Source organism: Microplitis mediator, chromosome 3 (genome assembly GCF_029852145.1).
Source record: "Microplitis mediator isolate UGA2020A chromosome 3, iyMicMedi2.1, whole genome shotgun sequence".
Classification (NCBI taxonomy): domain Eukaryota; kingdom Metazoa; phylum Arthropoda; class Insecta; order Hymenoptera; family Braconidae; genus Microplitis; species Microplitis mediator.
The window spans coordinates 21373043-21394081 of NC_079971.1; the positions used below are offsets into that span (position 1 = coordinate 21373043).

General features: G+C 27.7%; 1 protein-coding gene across 3 annotated transcripts in view; it reads right to left on the reverse strand.

Annotated features, from left to right (window-relative positions):
• The window catches only part of LOC130664708 (uncharacterized), a 94744-nt gene that overhangs the window by 26738 nt on the left and 46967 nt on the right, over positions 1 to 21039 (reverse strand). For all 3 annotated transcript variants that reach the window (XM_057464770.1, XM_057464767.1, XM_057464768.1), the window contains exon 5: positions 7059 to 7459. In XM_057464770.1, the coding sequence (XP_057320753.1) occupies positions 7059 to 7459 (401 nt within the window). The remainder of the gene's footprint in view (positions 1 to 7058; positions 7460 to 21039) is intronic.

A 21039-nucleotide genomic window follows, 5' to 3' on the forward strand; every position in this document is an offset into this window, starting at 1 on the left:
AAAATGTACATGACAAATTTGATAGAAAATTAAATTTTCTACAAAAAAGGTCTCATTGACTTTTGACATAAACTCAATAGTTCCATAGATATTTTAATTAGAAGCAATGAAACGTAATAATTATAAAAACAAAAATGAATTACAAGCTTATAATTATTAAAGAACAAAAATACACACTCGTAAATGAATAGTAATTTCCGGTTTCCATAAAACGTTTAAAAAATATACAAAACAGAGTTGGTTACAAGTGAAGACTAAAGAAGACACTAAATACTGAAAAGACATACGATGTACACATTATAGACTGTCGCATATATCAGAGACCAGAGAGTAAAGAGGATCAGTGACCTTGCCTTCGAGCGTGCAATGACATCGAATATTCAAACGAGCTTCCGGCTATAGCTTGGGGACTCTTTAACTTTATATCCATATATACAACACATCAACATCAACATCAACATCCATCTTTATTTCTTTCCTATTTATTCACTTACTCACTCATTTCCCCATTTACAATTTACTATTTAAATTTTCCCTCCTTTACAATAGTCGTCTTCGAATAGTTGCCACTAGACTTGGCTGGGCTCTCGAATTAATTTGAATTTAGATTTTACGCTAATTGCAAGTTATAGGTCATCTAGGTTGACGAACTCAATTGAAAAAAAGTAAAAAATTCTGGAAATTCTATTTATAATAAAGATGTTCTTTGAAAATTTCCATTTTGTTGTTACTTATTTAGTTTTTTTTTCTTTTTTGGTGAATAAAAAGGGTCAAGAAACCATATAAATGTATGTAGAAATTATTCTAAAATATAATTCTACGATTTCCGAAGCCTTAAAGTCGTCAACGGAATGAATTAAGACATTTTATGTCATTGTCTCTTCTTATGACACTTTTTATGTTATTTAATAATTTAAATTAATTATTTTATATTGAAATAAGACCAAATATTATTGTGACAATCATGTACTTGAAAGTAAATTTATTTCATTAATTTTAATATTTTTTTCTGCATTATTTTTTACTATTACTCATCCCGTACAAAAAAAAAAGAATCGGTCCATTACTGAGTCGTGAATGGCTGCCAATTTTCAAACATCGGCCGAAGATCGGCTAATTATCGGATGTTAACGGTATGCGAAGCATGGCAATCAATCATCGGCCAAAGCTTGGTATCAAGAGCACTCGATCAAACCGTTGGCCAATGAACGGCGGTTAATTTCGCGCAGTTTTTATAAGCAAAGAGATGGCTGCCAATGATTCACCATGCACGGGCCAGTATATTTAGCCATTTATTGGCCAATCATTGCAAGCCAGGCATCGGCCGATCTATGGGAAAATTTCTAAGCCCGAATTCAAAGTTATTCTGCTAATTTTGGACTATTTTTAATTATTTCCAGCTATGACGGAATTTTTTCAACTATTCCGCAAAACAATTTTTTCCTCATTGAGCAATTTCACCTTTTTTCAAAAATTTCGTACTGTTTTTGATCATTTTCCAAAGAATTCTAATGATAGTAAGCTAATTTCGATGATTTCTAACAGTTTTCAACTATACGAAGCTTTTTTCGAACTGTAATTGCCCAATTTCAATCATTTTTATCGATATTTCATTATTTTCTGACGATTTCAAACTATAATTCATAAATTTTCAATGATTTTCAGTAATTTCCGTCGAAAAAATACTTTTTGTCAAAGATACTACTTAATTTTCATAATTTTTCTGCTTATTTCATAATTTTCAATGAAACCAAAGGGTTTTCCAAATATTCTCAGCTATTTCCAAGTACATACAGCTGCTTTCGAACTATCCATCACTAATTTAAACTATTTTCATCAATACTTAATCATTTTCCGACAACTTCAAAAGAAACTGAATGAGTTTGAATACTTTTCAACGACCGCTAACATTAAACTTCACTTGCGGAAAAAATTTATTACCATATCTGCACCGAAAATTTCCTGTCCTGTTTGGAAGGAAGAAAGTCGTACTTTTTTGATATGAGAAAACAAATGATGAAAATTAGCGCATGCGCCATTTCTTTCCATGCGTGGCTTTATTCCAAAAATTTCGCGTCTTAATTTGATCGGTTAAAACTTTTTTCAATAATTTCTGACTAGATTGAACCTTTTTTCCATTAAAACCAACAATTTCGCGCCTATTTCAAACTGGATAACAAAATTTCCAACGATTTTCAATAAATTTTCGAGTATTTCTCGGAATATTTCACTGAAATCATTAATTTCCGACAATGTTCGACTATTTCCGAATACTTCCGAAGAAGGTCAACTATTTCCGACTAGTACCGATAACTTCCGAATAAAACCGATCATTTTCAGAGACATTAATGTGATTAATATCACGAAAAAATGTACTTTTCTTTACATTAAAACATTAATAATGCAAAAAAAAAGAATAAGTAATAAAAGTAAAAAAATATGAATTGAATAGCCATGGAATACAAAGAATAATAAATAAAAAAAAATGTAAAAATAAATGCGGAAAAAAATAACAAAAGGAAGAGTGGCAAGTCAAGAGTCTTGCAGACAAGGAAGAGAAAGAAAAATGATGAAGTGGAATCGGTTTGTAGGAATAAAAGGGGGGCGCCAGGAGCGCCATGGGGGCGCTGCAGGCCACGTTACCGCTCTAAAACATACCTACATTTATATAAACATATATATGTGTGTATATATATATATACATATGAGAAGAAAACAATAGAGCTGATTTGCAAACAATAGAATAACGTTAAGACTCAAGAAAGAGTATTATACGCGGTTGTTATTATTTCTTATTTTCTTTATAACTTCTCTCTTTATGCCATAACGCTTTTACTTGTCCACATCACTACCAATACTATCACCACTACAACCACCATTACCATCACCACCCTCCGACAATACCATCACCGTCACTTTTAGTATATGCACATTAATATTCAAAGGCGAAAATAATGTAAACGACACGACTAAAATCCAACGAATAATTTCAATTTCTTATTTTATTTTACATATATATTGGATATATTTTATTTTTGTCTGTAATATTTATAATAAATTATGTAAAGAAAAATGATCAGAAAAAAAATAGTGAGCTTTTGAAAAATTTTGATATAGGAATTAGGAGAGATTGCGAATTGAGGCTTGTATCTAAAAATTATAGAGATAAAATTTTGGAAAAAACGAAAAAGGAACTTTTGAAAAAAATCTAGAATTTTTTTCGTGAATTAATCGAGACTTTATGGGTTTATTGAAGGGTAATTTGGTAAGAAAATTTGAAAGGATATTTAGCTATTTTTATAGATAAATATTTAGAAAAATGTCTTACAAGCCTCGGGGTTTAATTACCGGATATCGATAGTAAAATCGTGGAATTATTTGAAAGAACGTTAAATAATCTATGATCTGTTTTGGGAGAGACACATTGACATTTTTTTTAAAAGTCACTTAATTTTTTAAAAATTAATTTATTGATTGAAAAAAAATTTCATTAAAGTCACGCTTGGATTTTTTTTCTTGTGTTAAAGTAGGGAGGGATTTTGGAGAATATCCTTAATAAGGAATTTGTAATTGTTAAATAAAGTTTATTAAATATTAATAATAAACCGCGAGCTGGGTGACATTTGTGTCAGGTGACAAATAAAATAATTCCCTCAACACATTTTTAGTTGTTCTCATTTACATTTTACGAGTACCATCTTACCCCACTATTCTTTTTAAATATTTTTTAATTGCATTATTATTAGCGGCCTTATAAATCATTGAGCTTTTGTCGGTCATTTAATTATCGGAATAAATATTTAAATTATTGTTCTGACATTATTTTACAAACCCCCATAACTTTTTATATTTTTAATTTATCTATTCATCCCCGAGCTTTTTTGTAGCCCGCGCAATTATCTAAAAAATAGCCATGCAACTTTTAAATGCAATGTTCAAAGTTTAGAAGTGACGAGTGATTTGAGAGGAATTTAAATAAAAAATAAAGTTGCACTCAATAACTAACAAACCCTCGAGCTTACAGACTCAACACTGGGCTTTTTCGTAGCTAATTAAATCCCCTACAAACCCACATGACCAATAAACCCCCAATTTTTAAAATCCTCACGAATAACTACCAATAATTTTCCAATCTCCAAAATTACACAACTTTTCTCAAAAGCTTTAAATTATTTTCAATAAAAAAAATCATCACTTCCTAATTTTCCAATACTTTACACCTCATAAAATTCTTCTAATCCAAGATGTAAAAAATTTTCATTCCATTCCGGCCTATCATTTGAGAAAATCGTTATCGTAACTTTTAATTAAATTAAGTATTAAAAAAAAACGAGATTGTAGTTGATGAAAAATGAAACAAATCGATATAACAGAATGGAGTATTTTACTCAACGACCACGGGGACAAGTAGGAGGTTAAGGGGGTGGAGAAGAAGAGGGTGGAGGCTGAGGAGGTCGCGGAGAAGAAGGACGGACGGACGGACGGACGAGTAATGTTGCTAGAAGGCTTGCAGCACTCTTCCAATATATGTTGCGTTGTTCGTTCGTTAAGGTTAACTGCCGGCCGTTAAAATTTCATTCGCTATGAACGATTAACGACCAAACAATGGACCGTTCGAGGAAAATCTCGCTTCAGCAAAATCGATCCTTAACATTTTTTTTTATTTTTTTTAACAATAATCAATTTTTGCCTAACTCGTTTATTTTTATAACTCAAATTATTGCTTTCATTATTTATAACTCAACAAAACTGACCGATCTTTTCATAATTTTAATAAAAAAAAAAAAAAAAACAGTTGACCCTGTAGACCAGAGTTTAAAAACGTCATTATTTGTAAATTTTTCAGCTCAAAAACGGTGGGACCAAAAAAAAAAAAAGTTTCAAAAAATTGCACTTATAACTTTTTTAATTTTCTACATGTGCATATTTTTAGTTAAGTTTTTTTTTTAATTAATTTGTTGAAAAAAAAAACCGAAAATTGTTAATTGTCTACTAGCTCCAGGATCATGAGTGTAGCAGACATAAGAAAATTTATAAATTTGAAATAAGTAAATAAATAAATTGAAAAAAATGCGCGTGCGCATTTTGCATTTACCTGAATAAGCATTTTTTAATTTTTACTCTACTTCCATTTTTTTCATTTATTCTAAAGTTCAAAAAATTTACAATTGTCAGCTTCATTCAGAATCGTAGAAAAAGTAATTTTTGTCCAACGATATCTTTAGAACAAACCGACCGATTTGCACGTGATTTGCTGCAATCGAAAGAGCTTTTTGAAACTTATATTTGATCAAACTGAAAAACAGATCGGTCAAGTGACTTACGAGTTATGCAACAAAAACTTTAAAAAAATCCTTTTTCCAATTTTTTGTATGAATTGTAAACTACTCGACCGATCGACTCCAAAATCTAATCAGTTTTAAGTCTCAGTGAATCTTTTCGATTGCACACACGCACGGACGTCCATCTGAAAATGGTCAAAATAATTTCCTAGAACTTCAAAACATCTAAATCTGATAAAAACTCGATTTTTGAAAATCCGACCGAAACCAATAACTTCCTTTTTTTGAAAATTTTCAATTTTCACAGCATGAAGTTAAAAATATTTTTAATGCGGGCCCTTTATTCTCAATTGCCAGAACGAAAATCCTCGTTATTAATAATTTGAATTCCCCTATAGGACTGGGAATATTTAGGCCTTTTGTAAAACTAAATACGATAAGTTAAACCGGAGCTTGCCGATCAACATTAATTTAATACCAGCATCAGCAAGTCAATCTGATTTAATCTCACAAACTCTCTTTTCACTTTATTTATACATCGTGTAGTATAATGTCCTCTCGATCTTAACTCTATTCTATTCAAACTCTTACGTTTTTACTAAAATAATTGTAACAACAATGGGTGATTACCCTCATGCAGCCATTAACTGTCTTCGTTTAATGATGAACAACAAAAGATTGATTAATTATTTCGTCCTAATTTACATAACATCTTTCTTTTTAAATAAATTGTGTTTTTAAGTTTATTTTGCATATTAAAGCAGCCGAGGAATAACTAAGTCGTGACTTAATGATTGCAATGAGAGAGACTTCAATAGAAATTCAGTTTCTGGGATTTCCCGCATGGAAAAGCTATCTATTGTTAAAAGTATATAAAAATATATATGGTGAATATGTGATAAATATATGGCGGCAAAAATATATATAAATTTATGAATATATGTTTTTTACATATATTGGATTATATATTTTTAATAATATATTTCATTTTATATAATGTTTTATATTTCTCTATATATATTATCTCATATAATGCTCAATATATTTTTGTCATATATGAATGGTATATATGTAATTTATAAAGTATAATATACTAAAATTTATATATATTTTGACTCATATAATTAGTGATATATTGTCTGTATATAATTGATCATACATGGAAGAACTTATATGTTTAAATATATGGTTTGCAGTATATTGAAGTTATATTTTTCCAAGATATTAAAAATTATATTTTTCTCGATATATTTAAAATTATAGTCTTTATATATTAATATTTTTTGAGAAGCTGCCCGATAGCATAGAAATGAAAATTACAAACTAAAATGCATGGTTTTTATTATGTAACATACCATAGTACGAAAAATATGTATAGTACCATATATTTTGCAATATACTGGAAAACTTATATAAAAAATATACATCATACTGTATATTAATAAATATACTACTTTCAATACAATATATCAATATATAATAAAATATATCAAGATATATATGCTAAACATACATTAAAAAAGTTATATTGATAAATATATAATTAATATATTGTAGCAATATATTTTTTTTCAATATATTATCATATATTAATACGGCAAAAATATAAATATTATTTTATATATTGTGCAATATATCACATTATTATATTCATATATTTCAAAGTATATATTTTTTCACATATAAAATTTTTTCATGCGGGAGACTTCAATAGAAATTCAGTTTCTGGGATTTGAGAAAAATTTTTCTAGTTTTTTTACGGAAAAAATTACTTACCCGTTCGTCAGAATCATCGCGACGTCCGGGGGAAAATAAGACATTTCCCATATGAGATTGTAAACTTTCCTGAAGTAATTGCGCCAATTGCGGATTTTGTGACAGTATGGCTGGATTTTGTTGCAACAATTGCGCTAATGCTGGGTTTGATGATAAAATTTGACTTAGTGGAGAATTAGCTAAATTGTGAAGCGCATGTTGACCCAGTTGATGTTGCTGATGATGGTGCTGCTGGTTCTGATTGAGGCTCGGCGAAGTTGAAGTGATTGGTTGTGATGACTGCGATATCCCGGACGGATTGTTTGCTGAACGTGGTGGACTTTGGGGTGTGTGGGGTGGTGTCGGGGGACTTCCTGGTGCCGTTGACGAGGCTTCCTTTTCTTCTTTCACTCTCACTCTATCTGTAATCATCACAAAATCACAAAATAAATAGAGAAAAAAAACTACGATTACTTTGAGTCTGCCCAAAAATTGATACCAAATTTGGTACTAAATATCTGATACTATTTTAATATCAATATATTTGAGTCGAAATTTACGTCTTGTAAGGTAGTGCTGACCTACGTACTGTAGAACGAAAGTATTTATCCAGAATTTAAAGAATATAAGAACGATGTTCTATTTAGCATCTAATAAATTTTGCTTGTTTCCACTTTCAGCAGTCATTAGAACTTATTCAGACTCATTAAAAATGTTCAAAGGACTTAATAGAGCTTGTCTAGGCTCTATTTTAATTTTTATAGGACCTAGTAGTACCTAGTTAGACTTTATTCTATAATCACTGGGAAGAAAAACCTCATGTAGAATTAAATATTATCACCCATGATGTATAAAGATTTTAAAAAAATCATTTAAACTAAAATGATAGTAGTCATACATTACTGTTTATTATCATTCCTTGTAATTGACTTGTTTATAATGATTGTTAATTAATAATTAATTATTTTATCGATGAAAAATTATTGGGTGTTGCTGGGACTCGAACCTGGATCCTTCTGCGTATCAGTTGAAGTTTGTACCACTTTGCCAATTCACGGACTTACTATTCGAGATTATTTATAAGGTTTTTTAATTAAATGTCAGTAGGGCCTAATAAGAGTTAAAAAGGTTCTGGCAAAGTTGTTAGAGTACTTAAGAGAATCTAAATAGAGCATTTTAGGACCTCGAGGTTCTCGGAAGATCTTAGAAGAAAAAATGAAAAATTAAAACTATTATTAAAGATTTTTATTATGATATCAGTGGCACCCAAAAGGAGTTAGAAAGGTTCTTGTACAATTGTAAGAGTACATAAAAGTATCTAAATATAACATGTTAGGCCTTTCAGGTTCTATCTAGATCCTAATTTCTAGAAAAGCAGGACTTTGTTGGATCCTAAATTATACTTGAGGACTTGGAAGTACTTAATGAGCTTCTAGTCAGCACTCAATAGGATTTTAGTAGAACAAATTTCTACTACAATGATATTGTTTTAAAGTACGAGATTTTTTCCCGCGGGTAAACGGTCAAATTAAAGTATTTTTTGTTAACGAAATTTTAAATTATTTATTTAAAAGTCTTACAATTTATAATAAATGAATATTATTTTAACTTTTCGTAAGCGCCTCAGCAAATTAATTAATAAACGATTCTAACAATTTAACAATTTACAATTGACGTAAATAAGAACAAATTGAGGCCCCTCTTTTATTCGATTACAGTCATTAGACGACATAAATCCGTCGACTATCAATAAACGCTCCACATATATATTAAGTGAATAAGATACTACACATACCAGCATAAAATATATATACACGAATATAACATATGATATATATTTAAATTAAATATTTTTCAGTATACCAAAATTTTCTATTTAAATTAATCCTTTTATTTATTTAAAAAATATATATATGTATATATTTAACGACAGAAGTTAAAATTAAAATAGAAATATATTTATAAAATAAATGAATAAATTTTAATGACATTTGATTTGTAATTTAACTTTTTAACGAACTCTTTCAATAGTTAATATTATTGCATATATATGTACGTATATATAAATTTAAATAACAAGAGTTTATTAAAGAAGTTATCGTATCGCTTGAAGGCCTTACTAAATCATCATTTTATGTTTATTTTTTATTTTACTTTTTTTTTTTCAAGACTAAAGTTATTATTTTTTTATATTTATAGTTCTATATAAATTTAAATATGTCTTCGATATCATGTAGAAAGATCAAACTAAAAAATCAGTTGATGATCTACATATATTATGTATATTTATTTATTTATTTATTAAATAATTTTTATAGTTTTAGAAACCGTTAGTTAAAAATGGCTATAACTAAAAAATTATTGACTTTAGGGTAATATTGATAAGGAACTTTTTGGTAGGAAATTAAATTTGCTACAAAATTTGTTTCAAAGTGTTTTTTGTAGGAGTGATAGTTTGGCTGTAAAAAGTGTTCCAATATTAATAATGATGAAATTTTGATTTTGAATTTGAATTTGAATTCGAATTCGCGCCATTTTTTAATCTCAAGTTGAATAATAAATTTTTTTGTAGAGCGAGTGTTCAAAAGAACAAGTGATTGAAAAATTATTAATTAAACATTTTAATTGAAATAAAGTTTAAGTAAATTGTTTATTTAAAGTCATTAAACTTTTATATTTTTTTTGAATAAATAAAAAAATATAAAACTTTTGACATCATGTCACAAATCAATCGTATATATAAATATATAATCGTGTTCATTGTTTTCTTTATGACGGTTTTACAATTGCTGTTAAGTGGCCGTGAAATTACATTCATTGTTATTTTTTTTTTATTTATTTTTTATTATTAATTATCAAGTTTTTATTTTTAATTATTTTTTTTTTCATAGAAATTGATGCACAAAAAAACGAATCAAATAATTATCTAGTACTTTTTTTTTTTTTTTTTAAATAAAAAAAACGTTTGTTTGGATTATTAAAGTGAAGAGTAAAAAATTAGGTAATAAATTGCTTTATGAATCATATCATTCGTTTAAAATATAAATAGGGGATGTTCTCGGTTCATTTGGCAAATATATAGTGCATGTGTACACAAAGAGTGGAAAAAAAATGGAATGAGCGGAAAGTATTGAAGGGAAGTTGTGAAAAACTAGTGAATAAGGGCTCAAGTCCCTATTTTACTTTTTTCTATATATATATACGTATGTATTTTTTTTTCTAGTCACGAGTTTTTGGGGCAGACGGTGAAATTGAGACGTCTCGATTCCAGAATCCCGTAATCTCTGGGCAACAGGTGTTACAGATTTTTTTTTTTATGGTTTTTTTTATTAAGTTCTCTAAATTACATTTTTTACAGAGTATAAAAAAAATTGTAGTAAAATTGGGAATCAATTTGTAAATTGATATAAAGACTTGAGTGTTATTTAAAGTAAAAAATTTTTACTTTATTGAAAATTTGTTTAATTGATAAATTTTATAAATTTATCATTAGGGAAGTATTTGATAACTGGGCAACTTTTAAATTATCGGTCGAGTAAATGAACACTTTGTTAATTATATTTAAATAGATTTCGAAAATAAAATAAAGAGTTTAATTAGTCTGGATATTTAATAAATAAAAAAATTATTTTATTTTCTCGGATTAGCTCGACAAAGTTCATGAACACGGCCAACAAATTTGCTGGCATCTAAAGTTAATCAGAAAACGGTTAATAGGCCACCCCCTTAATACTTGAATATTTATGTTATAAACAATTTTATGGAGCGCAATCTTAAAGGATCGAAATTAATCATCTTAAATTCTATAAATTAATTATTTAAGAAAGTAATTATGCAGCGGAGGCTTGACGTTTTGGCGATAAAAAATCTTATTTTAGCTTTTCTTCAAGTTTTTTTAAAAATCTTATTTACAAATCTGCGGATTTTTGAGAAAAATAACAAAATCCTTGTAAAATTTGTGCTTTAAAAGTTAAGAAGCTCAAAAACAACAGAAATTTGCATTTAAAAGCTTGAGCTTATCGATTAATTTCTTCGAGCTGTCATTATTTTTAAAAATCGTCTATCGTATTTAGTGTGCGTGGAAATAAATAATAGCAACTTGCTGAAGATATTGAAAGCTAAACAAATAAAATAATAAATAACAAACAAAAGGTTTTTGTTGGCTCGACAAATAAATATTTATTTATTCATCATTTAATATTGTATTTATTCGTTAACTTACCAAATTATTATTATTTTTAAAATCAATATACAGATCCCGCGAAACAATTTATCAGCAACAAAAAAAGTAATCGTGAATTTCCGAAAAAGATTAAAAATGAATATTTAAAGCAACCCATTGTCACCAGAATTAATACCTTATTTAAATTATTTTTTCATCAATCCTCACATCTAGATAATTAACTAATTCCAATTTATCAAACTCGTCTCAATAAATAGACAGTATGTCAACAAATAATTACTATTTATCCATCTGCACTCATTAACCATAACATAAATAAAATAAAATAAATTATCTGCATTTTAATTTCCAAATTCTTTTCTTTAGGTAAAAATTCTTCGATTCATTTTTTAAATTTCAAAGATAATTAATCTCAGCCACCGGGGCCGAGAGCCTATAGTTTATATATTTATATATCCATCACAGACAGCTCTACATATATATATAAAAAAATCATCGAAAATTTCTTTTTATCAAAAATTTATTTCTTTATAAAAAAAAAAATAATTTATATTACATTAAAATATGACAAATAAGTATCTCAACGGTTATTGGTTAACCATCTTTCACCCTAAAAATAGCAAAGGATATTTTATTTGAAAAACCAAAAAAAAACGGTTACAAAAGGTAAAAAGATAGAAACTGGGGTGCGAGAGTTATTTAACCATCGATATTATGAACGATAAAACCAACACTTTTTTACTAAACCTCGCATCTTCATATCGCGACCCGGTTAACAAATCCCAGGGGGTCTAAATAAAATCCACTCCCTAACAACCTCTATAACATTTAACATTTACACAAAATTCCACCTTTTTTTCTTATTTTTTTTTTACTGTTATGTGTACTCTCCTTAACCAAACCAGAGTGCAGGTATAAGAGATGCGTATTACACAATACGAGGTGCAAAACTCCCATGAGAACGTATGAGGTAAAAAAAAAAATAAGGAAAAAAGTTGGTGATGCCTCTTCTGGCTACCTGCATCATTTTTTTACCCTTCAAAATATAAAATACTGGAATACAATAAAAAAATCACGTGGAAGTAAACTTATACTGCCTGAGGACTAAGGACCTGGGGTTATAAGGATAAAAAATGAAGTATAAAAAAAATAATAATGAAAATGAAAATAAAAGTAAAGGGTAAGCCGAAGGATCTTCGATATAGAAATGGGGAATCCTCTGACCCCCAGTAGTTGATATCTTTTAAAAAGATCGGTGACATTTTAGAAAAATTACGTAACCCCTTAGACCTTATATATTTTTTTAATCCAGAAATATTTTTGAAATGTATCGATATGAAGTTTAAAAGTTTCTCATGGATGTAATTTAAATCAATCATAAATATGACACTTTTTTAATTGAATTTTTTTTTGCAACAAAATTTTATTTTTTAGTTTTTTTAAATATTTGAATTTTAAAAGACTATTTTTAGAATTAGAATTTTTGGTTTAAAATTTGAATTCGAGCGCGGGAAAATCAAATTTATAAATATATATGTATATATATTACCAAAAAAAATTTGAGCTCGATATTGTCGTTTCTATTCGCACACAGAAAAAAACAAGATTTTTTGGCGGGAAAAAAAATTTGCACTTTGAATAGAAGACCAAAATTTAAATGGTACTGAAGTTAGCCAATGTCTTATAATTTTTGAATTTTTTTAAAAACGACAAATTTAAAAAAAAAGTATATTTCAAAAAATTGCACCTACAGTTTTTTAAATTTTCTACATGTGTATTTTTTTTAATTCATTGAAAATGCATCCGAAAATTTTTAATTGTTTGTTAACTTCAAAATCATAAATTTTCTGCAGACTAAAAAAAATTTCTTGGCGGAAGAATTTTTAATAAAAATTTTTTACCCCAAGAAATTTTTTTATTGTAGGGATAATTTTTTAAATTTCGACATTAAGATTTTTCTTTTTTTTTAAAATGAATATTTTTTTTAAATTTCCCGCTTAAACCATAAATTTTACAGAAAGTAAAATCAATTAAAAAAAAAAAATACCCGAACAGTTTTAAAATTATGTGACGATCCTTAAAAGTGACGGTTAAAAAGACTTCATACATATATATATATATATATATATAATATAAAAGTTATAATAAAATTCTTCTTCCGGTTTCACATTTCCACATTTTAGAGGATCGACTCTTGAAATTCGAGCGATTATTTTTCCGTTGTCACTTGAGAACCGGTTTATTTTTTTTTAACATTTTATTTTTTTTTTTCTTAACATCTTTTATTTTTTATATTTTTTACCAACAGAATCGTACTCTGCCTTCCATCTATACATATATATACACATATATGAACTACATTGAAAGTCACACGAATAGTGAGTAAAAAAAAGTAAAAGATTAATCTAGCTCACAATCATAGATAATCAGTCACGTTATTTATTTTTTTTCTTAATATTTTTTATTTATTTTCTATGTATTTGTAATTCAAATTTAAAAATCTATTGAAAGCCTGAAAGACGTAAGGTCATTAGTTTGATTTTTATTTTTTGTTTGATGGATTATGAAATACATAAATTAGAAAATCAAACTTTCACTTAAAAAAAAAAAAAATCAATTCTATTTCTAATTCTGTTTGTGAATTTTTTTTTAAATTTATGTGCGATTCAAAAATTAATGGAGAATACGCAGAATTAGTTTAGAAAATAAAAATATTTGATAAAAAATAAATAAATAAAAAGGGTTAAATAAATAAAAATGACATGTTAAATTTCTCAAATAACGATCAGGGGTCCGGAGAAATATTTCGAAACGCGAGAAACACAGACCTCATGCTGCGCATATGCACAGAATTGCATCCTTTAACTATATACCCTTTTTGCTTATAAAGAGAATGCTATACTAGTCCTATGTTGTCCTTTAGGACATTTAAAAAGAATATATTTGTTTCACGGACCAGACGATCGTACACGATCTTTTAAGACGTAGACATTTACAATTATTATTATTATTTTTTATTTTTGTTTTACACGATTCTTCTACTCACTTATTTTATGTATTCATTCCTTCTACATTCAAATAACCCGATGACAAAATTAATTTTACTGAGATTTTTCTATTATTAATGTGACAAATATGAAATTTTGATTAATCGAAATTCATGTTCAATGGAAAATATTATTGGGGTGGTTATTAAAATTTGGAGTTCTGTAGCGAGCGAAATGATTGATATATTTTTGGAATACTAATAATGTAAATAAAAATGCAAAAAAAATGATAATTAGAGCGCGATATTGAGGAAGACGAAAATCAAAAATATTTTTCAGGTTAAATTTTTTTTTAATCCGAGCTTGTGTTATTTAGAAAAATTAAAAAAATAATTACAAATAATTGTTTATTTAAAGATTTATGTTATATAATTAAATATGAAACATTATTCCAATGGAATCTTAGTCTTGATCTTTCCTTTGACGCAATAATGTCTCTGACTCTAAAGTCCAAGCAAGTGACAAAAAGACACTTAACTTTAAATAACTATCGCATTTAATTAAATATTATTTTTTTATTTAAATATATTTAGTCATCAAGTCATTGAGCTTTTTAATATCAACAGCAAATGAAAAATTTATAAAAAATAACGAATTTATAGCTTGCAGGCAAATTACGACAATTACAGACCCGCAGTGAACTTGACATCCACTAGGTGATAAATTGTTGATAAATAAAAAATAAAGTGACGGAATATTTACGCTGTCATTAACTTTAATATTTAATATTTAACGTCGATTACAGCGACACTCTTTTCCGTTTAATAATTACGAAAATATTATAATTTTAAAATGCCGAGTGCCAAAAGTTTAAAACTCGCGACGAAAGTTTAAACATAAATTATTTTTTTATCGGTTAATTTATTTCATTTATGACTTTTTTTTATAAAAGTGTCGCACTTTAGCTTTAATAATATCCAGTGGAAAAAAAGTAAATACTGAAAAAATAAATAAAATGTTCAGTGAGCGATCCTGAAAATCTGTCGAATTACATCTCAAGCCTCTAATAATTTTTTCCGAAAAATTATCAAAATTAATGGATTCAAAACTTGCGATCCCATAGAAAATATCAATTGCCAGACATTTTTTTTACCAGCACAGTTTTTAGTTCGACTCTTACCCAACTAATGAACCAAATCTTTAAAAGCATCTCATAAACAATTTGTCCAACCGATTCAAAAATCAAATGACCTCTTCCTCAACAAACTCTCAACCGCACCAACAATTCAAATAATTAACTCCAGTAATAAAATAATCATCCATACATTCGCACTTTCTCTATACAAATATACGAATCTCGAAAAATAACTCCTTAGACTCTAAAATATCTAAAAATAGATAAAACTGTTCTATAAAAAAAGGAAAAAAACCCCAGTCAATTCGTAAATTTTTACGAGATACTTAAACCTTTAAACGGGTCACACGGGTGCCAGTCGTCTGTCCGGGGTCAGATTTCAAATTTGCAGGGAAATCGGTTAACCCCGTGATGTCGACCCGATTTTTCTCAGGGATTAAATCGAGCATGAGTCTCATCTCTCTTTAGTTCTCATTCCCCATACGTATTTTTTTTCCCTAAAATATATATATATATATTTTTCCCTATATCGTACTCTGCACTTACTTTACTACTCACTTACCCCACCCAGATAAACATTAAAACTTAAATTCCTGTACTAGCGTAACTTCTTCTCCTTCTCAATATACACACATTACTCAAGTATATTTCGCAGTGCAGGTAGATATATATATATATATATATATATATATATATTCCCGCCAGTGGGTTCTACCTGCACGCGTACCGTTCATAGTCCCCTCGAGGGGTGACGAAATGTGACGTACGGAAAAAAATTCACCCGAACTAAGAGATTGAAGAAATCCGCGGTATAAAAAAAAAAATATGAAGGATTACCAGAAGTGGAGAGAAAAAAAACTAAAAACTGCAAGTAAAAACGTTTTTTTTGTTCACATTCATCAGAGGGTTGGAATGGGGTAAAAGTGAGTTAATAGTCGGTAAAACGGTATTCACCTTATGACCTTAGGGTTCACAATTTTTACTTTATTTCGAGCTGTGAGATAACAACTGAAGTAACTCGGCTGTTTTTTATCTTTTTTTTTTTAATTATTTGATTCCCATGTGGGAAAATTTAAATAAATCGTAAACTAACCAGTTTAGAGAAAAATGTTAAGAGACATTTTTTGTTGGAAATTTAATTAGCTATAAATTTGTGTTGATAAATTTTTTTCGTATCTTTTATAGTTTAGCTGGAAATTTGAGTTGAAGTACTGAAAATATGAAATACTGTAAAAATGAGGGTCAAAATTTTTATTGAACTTCAAATCGATATTCTGGCGAAAATATCAAAGATATGATAAATATGATCAGGAGCAATTTTGTAGGTAATTAAATTCTGTACAAAAAAGAATTATATGACTTTGAACGTCAAGTTAATAGTTCACGAGATATTTTGATTGAAAGAAAAAAAATTTCGGTGGGAAAAAAAAATTTTGATGTTTTTTTACTTTTTATTTTGTTAAAGGGATAAAATAAATATTTTTATTGAAAATTAATTTTCGGTGATGAAAAATAATGAATAGTTGGTTAAAAAAATAAATGGTTGCAAAATAAAAAAAATTTGAGACGTCAATTCGTACAAAAAATATCTTGAAAAGGATACTTTGAATTTTTATCAAGATGTAAAAATGACAGGATCATTTTTAAAGATTCCATTTGTAGATTGTATTTTTGTTCAACAAATTCATATTGTTAAGAAAATAAAAAAAATTTTCAACTTTTTTCATCAATTTATTTTCAAACAAAGCTCGAAAAAAAAAAAGTAAAATAAAAAAAGAAGAAATTATTAATAATTTTTCACGTACCGAAAAAGGCAACGAGAGATGATGAATTGAAAGATAGAAAATAAAATAAATAATAATATAAAAAATAAAAAGAAGGAAATAAGAATAAAGGAGGAATAAAAGAAAGGGTAGAAGGAAAAAAGGATATAACGGCTGAGAATCTAAAGTTCACAACTGCCGCGCTCATTTTTTCTCGTGAGGCCCAAACCTGAAAACCCTTTTATTCTTTATCCCTTCTTCATTTCTTTATATATATATATAAATATATATATATGTATTATGTACATAAACCATATATACACATATATGCGTATATATAGATATATGAACTAAACTCCCACCCCCGGAGGCTAAGATTAATTATCTTTCATATTCAAAAAATGAAACGAACGATTTTTACCCAAACAAAAGAATTTTTAAATTAAAACGCGGAGATAATTTATTTTATTTTATTTATGTTACGGTTAATAAGTACAGATGGACAAATAATAATTACTTGTTAACATACTGTCTATTTATTGAGACGAGTTTGATAAATTTTAATTAGTTAATTATCTAGATGTGAGGATTGATGGAAAAATAATTTTAATAAGGTATTAATTCTGGTGACAATGGGACGCTTTAAATATTCATTTTTAATCTTTTTCGGAAATTCACGGTTACTTTTTTTGTTGCTGATAAATTGTTTCGCGGGATCTGTATATTGATTTAAAAATAATAATAATTTGGTAAGTTAACGAATAAATAAAATATTAAATGATGAATAAATAAATATTTATTTGTCGAGCCAACAAAAACCTTTTGTTTGTTATTTATTATTTTATTTGTTTAGCTTTCAATATCTTCAGCAAGTTGCTATTATTTTTTTCCACGCACACTAAATACGATAGACGATTTTTAAAAATAATAATGACAGCTCGAAGAAATTAATCGATAAGCTCAAGCTTTTAAATGCAAATTTCTGTTGTTTTTGAGCTTCTTAACTTTTAAAGCACAAAGTTTACAAGGATTTTATTATTTTTCTCAAAAATCCGCAGATTTGTAAATAAGATTTTTAAAAAAACTTGAAAAAAGCTAAAAGAAGATTTTTTATCGCCAAAACGTCAAGCCTCAGCTGCATAATTACTTTCTTAAATAATTAATTTATAGAATTTGAGATGATTAATTTCGATCCTTTGAGATTACGCTCCATAAAATTGTTTGTAACATAAATATTTAAATATTAAGGGGGTGGCCTATTAACCGATTTCTGATTAACTTTGGATGCCAGCAAATTTGTTGGCCGTGTTCATGAACTTTGTCGAGCTAATCCGAGAAAATAAAATAATTTTGTTATTTATTAAATATCCAGACTAATTAAACTCTTTATTTTATTTTCGAAATCTATGAAAATATAATTAACAAAGTGTTTATTTACTCGACCGATAATTTAAAAGTTGCCCAGTTATCAAACACTGGGCGATTATTTCTGCTGGTGTTCAAACGTTATCATAAACTGGACTGTTTAGTTCTGTCCTAAACCTCTTTGACGTCTAAGATTGTCGATAATATTCAATAATTATTTATTTAGCTGTCGTGTAATTAATAAATAATGTCAACACATCTCAACAGACATATATATGTATACAAAAATAATTGTCATAAATAAATAATTAAAATACATGTTTATAGATAAATATATTCATCTGTCTAACCACTGCGACAGTCTAATTATACAGACTCGTCTCTCAAATTCTTAAATATTAACGGACGGCCTAATTAACTCATTTCCAATTGACGTTTAATGCCACCACATTTGCTTAGAATATAAAATTCAATTTTATCTAATCTACACCACGATTACTTCGCACATCAATTTATCAGTTTAATAAATTAGTAATTGACTTACAGCCTTTTTTTTCAAATAGTTCATTCTGATAAGCACGTTCTTCACAAAACGACGATAGGAAACGATTGCATACAAATTTCTTCAACTTACTTTACATTTATATATACATACATATATATTTTTCATATTTCTATATTCTCATTCTCCAAACATTTCTCAAATTTTCTTTATTACCCAAAAATAATTAAAATTCCTCCCAAATTTATTCAAAAAAAAAAACCGAAGCCCAAATAAATATTTATTCACTCAATCACTCGAGTGTTGATGACCATAAGAAATGAGTACATCTGCAACTATAAAATCATCCATAAACCAGTTTATCCATATTTTTATTTTTATATCTTTCCTCTCTCCCTAAAAAAAAAAAAAAAAAAAAAAACTCCACTTAATGAACCTGGACTAGTTTCTCCCTTTAATTTTCCACGGAGCTCAGATTAATTGATTACGTCCACACATTACCTACACACCTACTACGTACCCAGCATTTAATGTCCTCTATATCCAATACCACAATTTTTTTTTTCCATTAATTGTCATATATAAAATATGTAATTTAAAAAAAAATCAAACCACCCACAACTTTTATATTTAAATTTAAATAATTCATAAAATTGAAAAATAAAAAAAATAAAAATATGAAATTTAGTTTTTTCGACAGACAAGACACGGGCGTGACGAGTTCACTTCGTCTTGTTGTTCTATCAGTACTTATGATCATATGGACAGGATATGCGAAAGGTATTAAAGGAGATCCCTTTATATATTTATATATATGTATACATATATATGTAAAATAAGAGAAAGAAGAGTAAAAAAGTATAAAAGAGTTTAGTTTGAGGTTGTGGCTTTTATATATATCTATATATATTTATATTTATATATATATATATATATATATATATATATATATATATATATATACAGTATAAGTATTAAAGACGAGGCTAATTTTAATATTCAAATTCCATGAGGCTTAAGAGACTGAATTGTGAATAAGAGAGTAAAAGAGGGTAAAAGAGAGGGAAGAAGAAGAGAGGAGAGAAGTAGTCACTCTTTGGTATAAGTTTACTCTCTTTAATGTATGGTGTGGGTTTGTAAGGCAGTTCCGAGGATGGGGAAAAGAACTGAGTAGAGGTGAAGACGAAGATCGAGAGAATGAGGGGGAGTAGGGGGAGGAGATGCTGGGAATTCTCATCTGAAAAGGGAACAGCATAACCGATTCACGAACTCATAAATTTTAAATTATGGCAAGAAAAAAATGAATTTGCTAAATTTATTTATACGACGGATAAAATTAGTAATATATATATATGGATATATATGTATATGTTTTGGGCGAAATGGGTTGAATTATGGTAAAAGGTAATCCGAAAATATGAGTGTATAATTTAGGATTCGAAAATAATCGTTTATTTCGTATATATTTTTTAAGCCGTTTGTGAAAAAGTGTCAAAGAGATTTAAATTGCTTTAGTGGCTAAGCCGTTGAGTTTAGCGACCAAACATCTCTCAAGTTTTTTTTAGGAAATTTTTTACTCTACAAAAAAGGTCTTATGTGAAATTGTCGTGGGATGAATGAATTTTGAGCTACAGCTGTTTCAAGTTTGATGGGTAATTAAATATTTTGTGAGAGTACTCTGAGCTTTGGGAGCCTGTAACTTTTCAAATAATTGATCTACAGTAATTTTTAATGAGACATTTTTTGTAGAGGATTAAATTTCCTAAGATTTTTACTGAGATGTTTTTTTTTTTAAAGTTGATAGTTTAGGCGGGAGAGACGTTTGAATTTAAATTTTGTTAGTGGTAGAAAATTTTAGAATTTTTCATTACTAGTTTTTTTTTTTATATTTTTTGTAGCGGATTAAAAATGTCCTGTGAAAAAGGGTTGAAAATATGTCCTGAGAATTACAAACGAATCGTATTACTGGTTAAAAAAAATTATAAAAAGGGTCTTGGGAATAAATTATTTTATTTATTTTATTCACTTTAAAATATTATTATTATAGTCTAGTGGCGGTGAAATGGG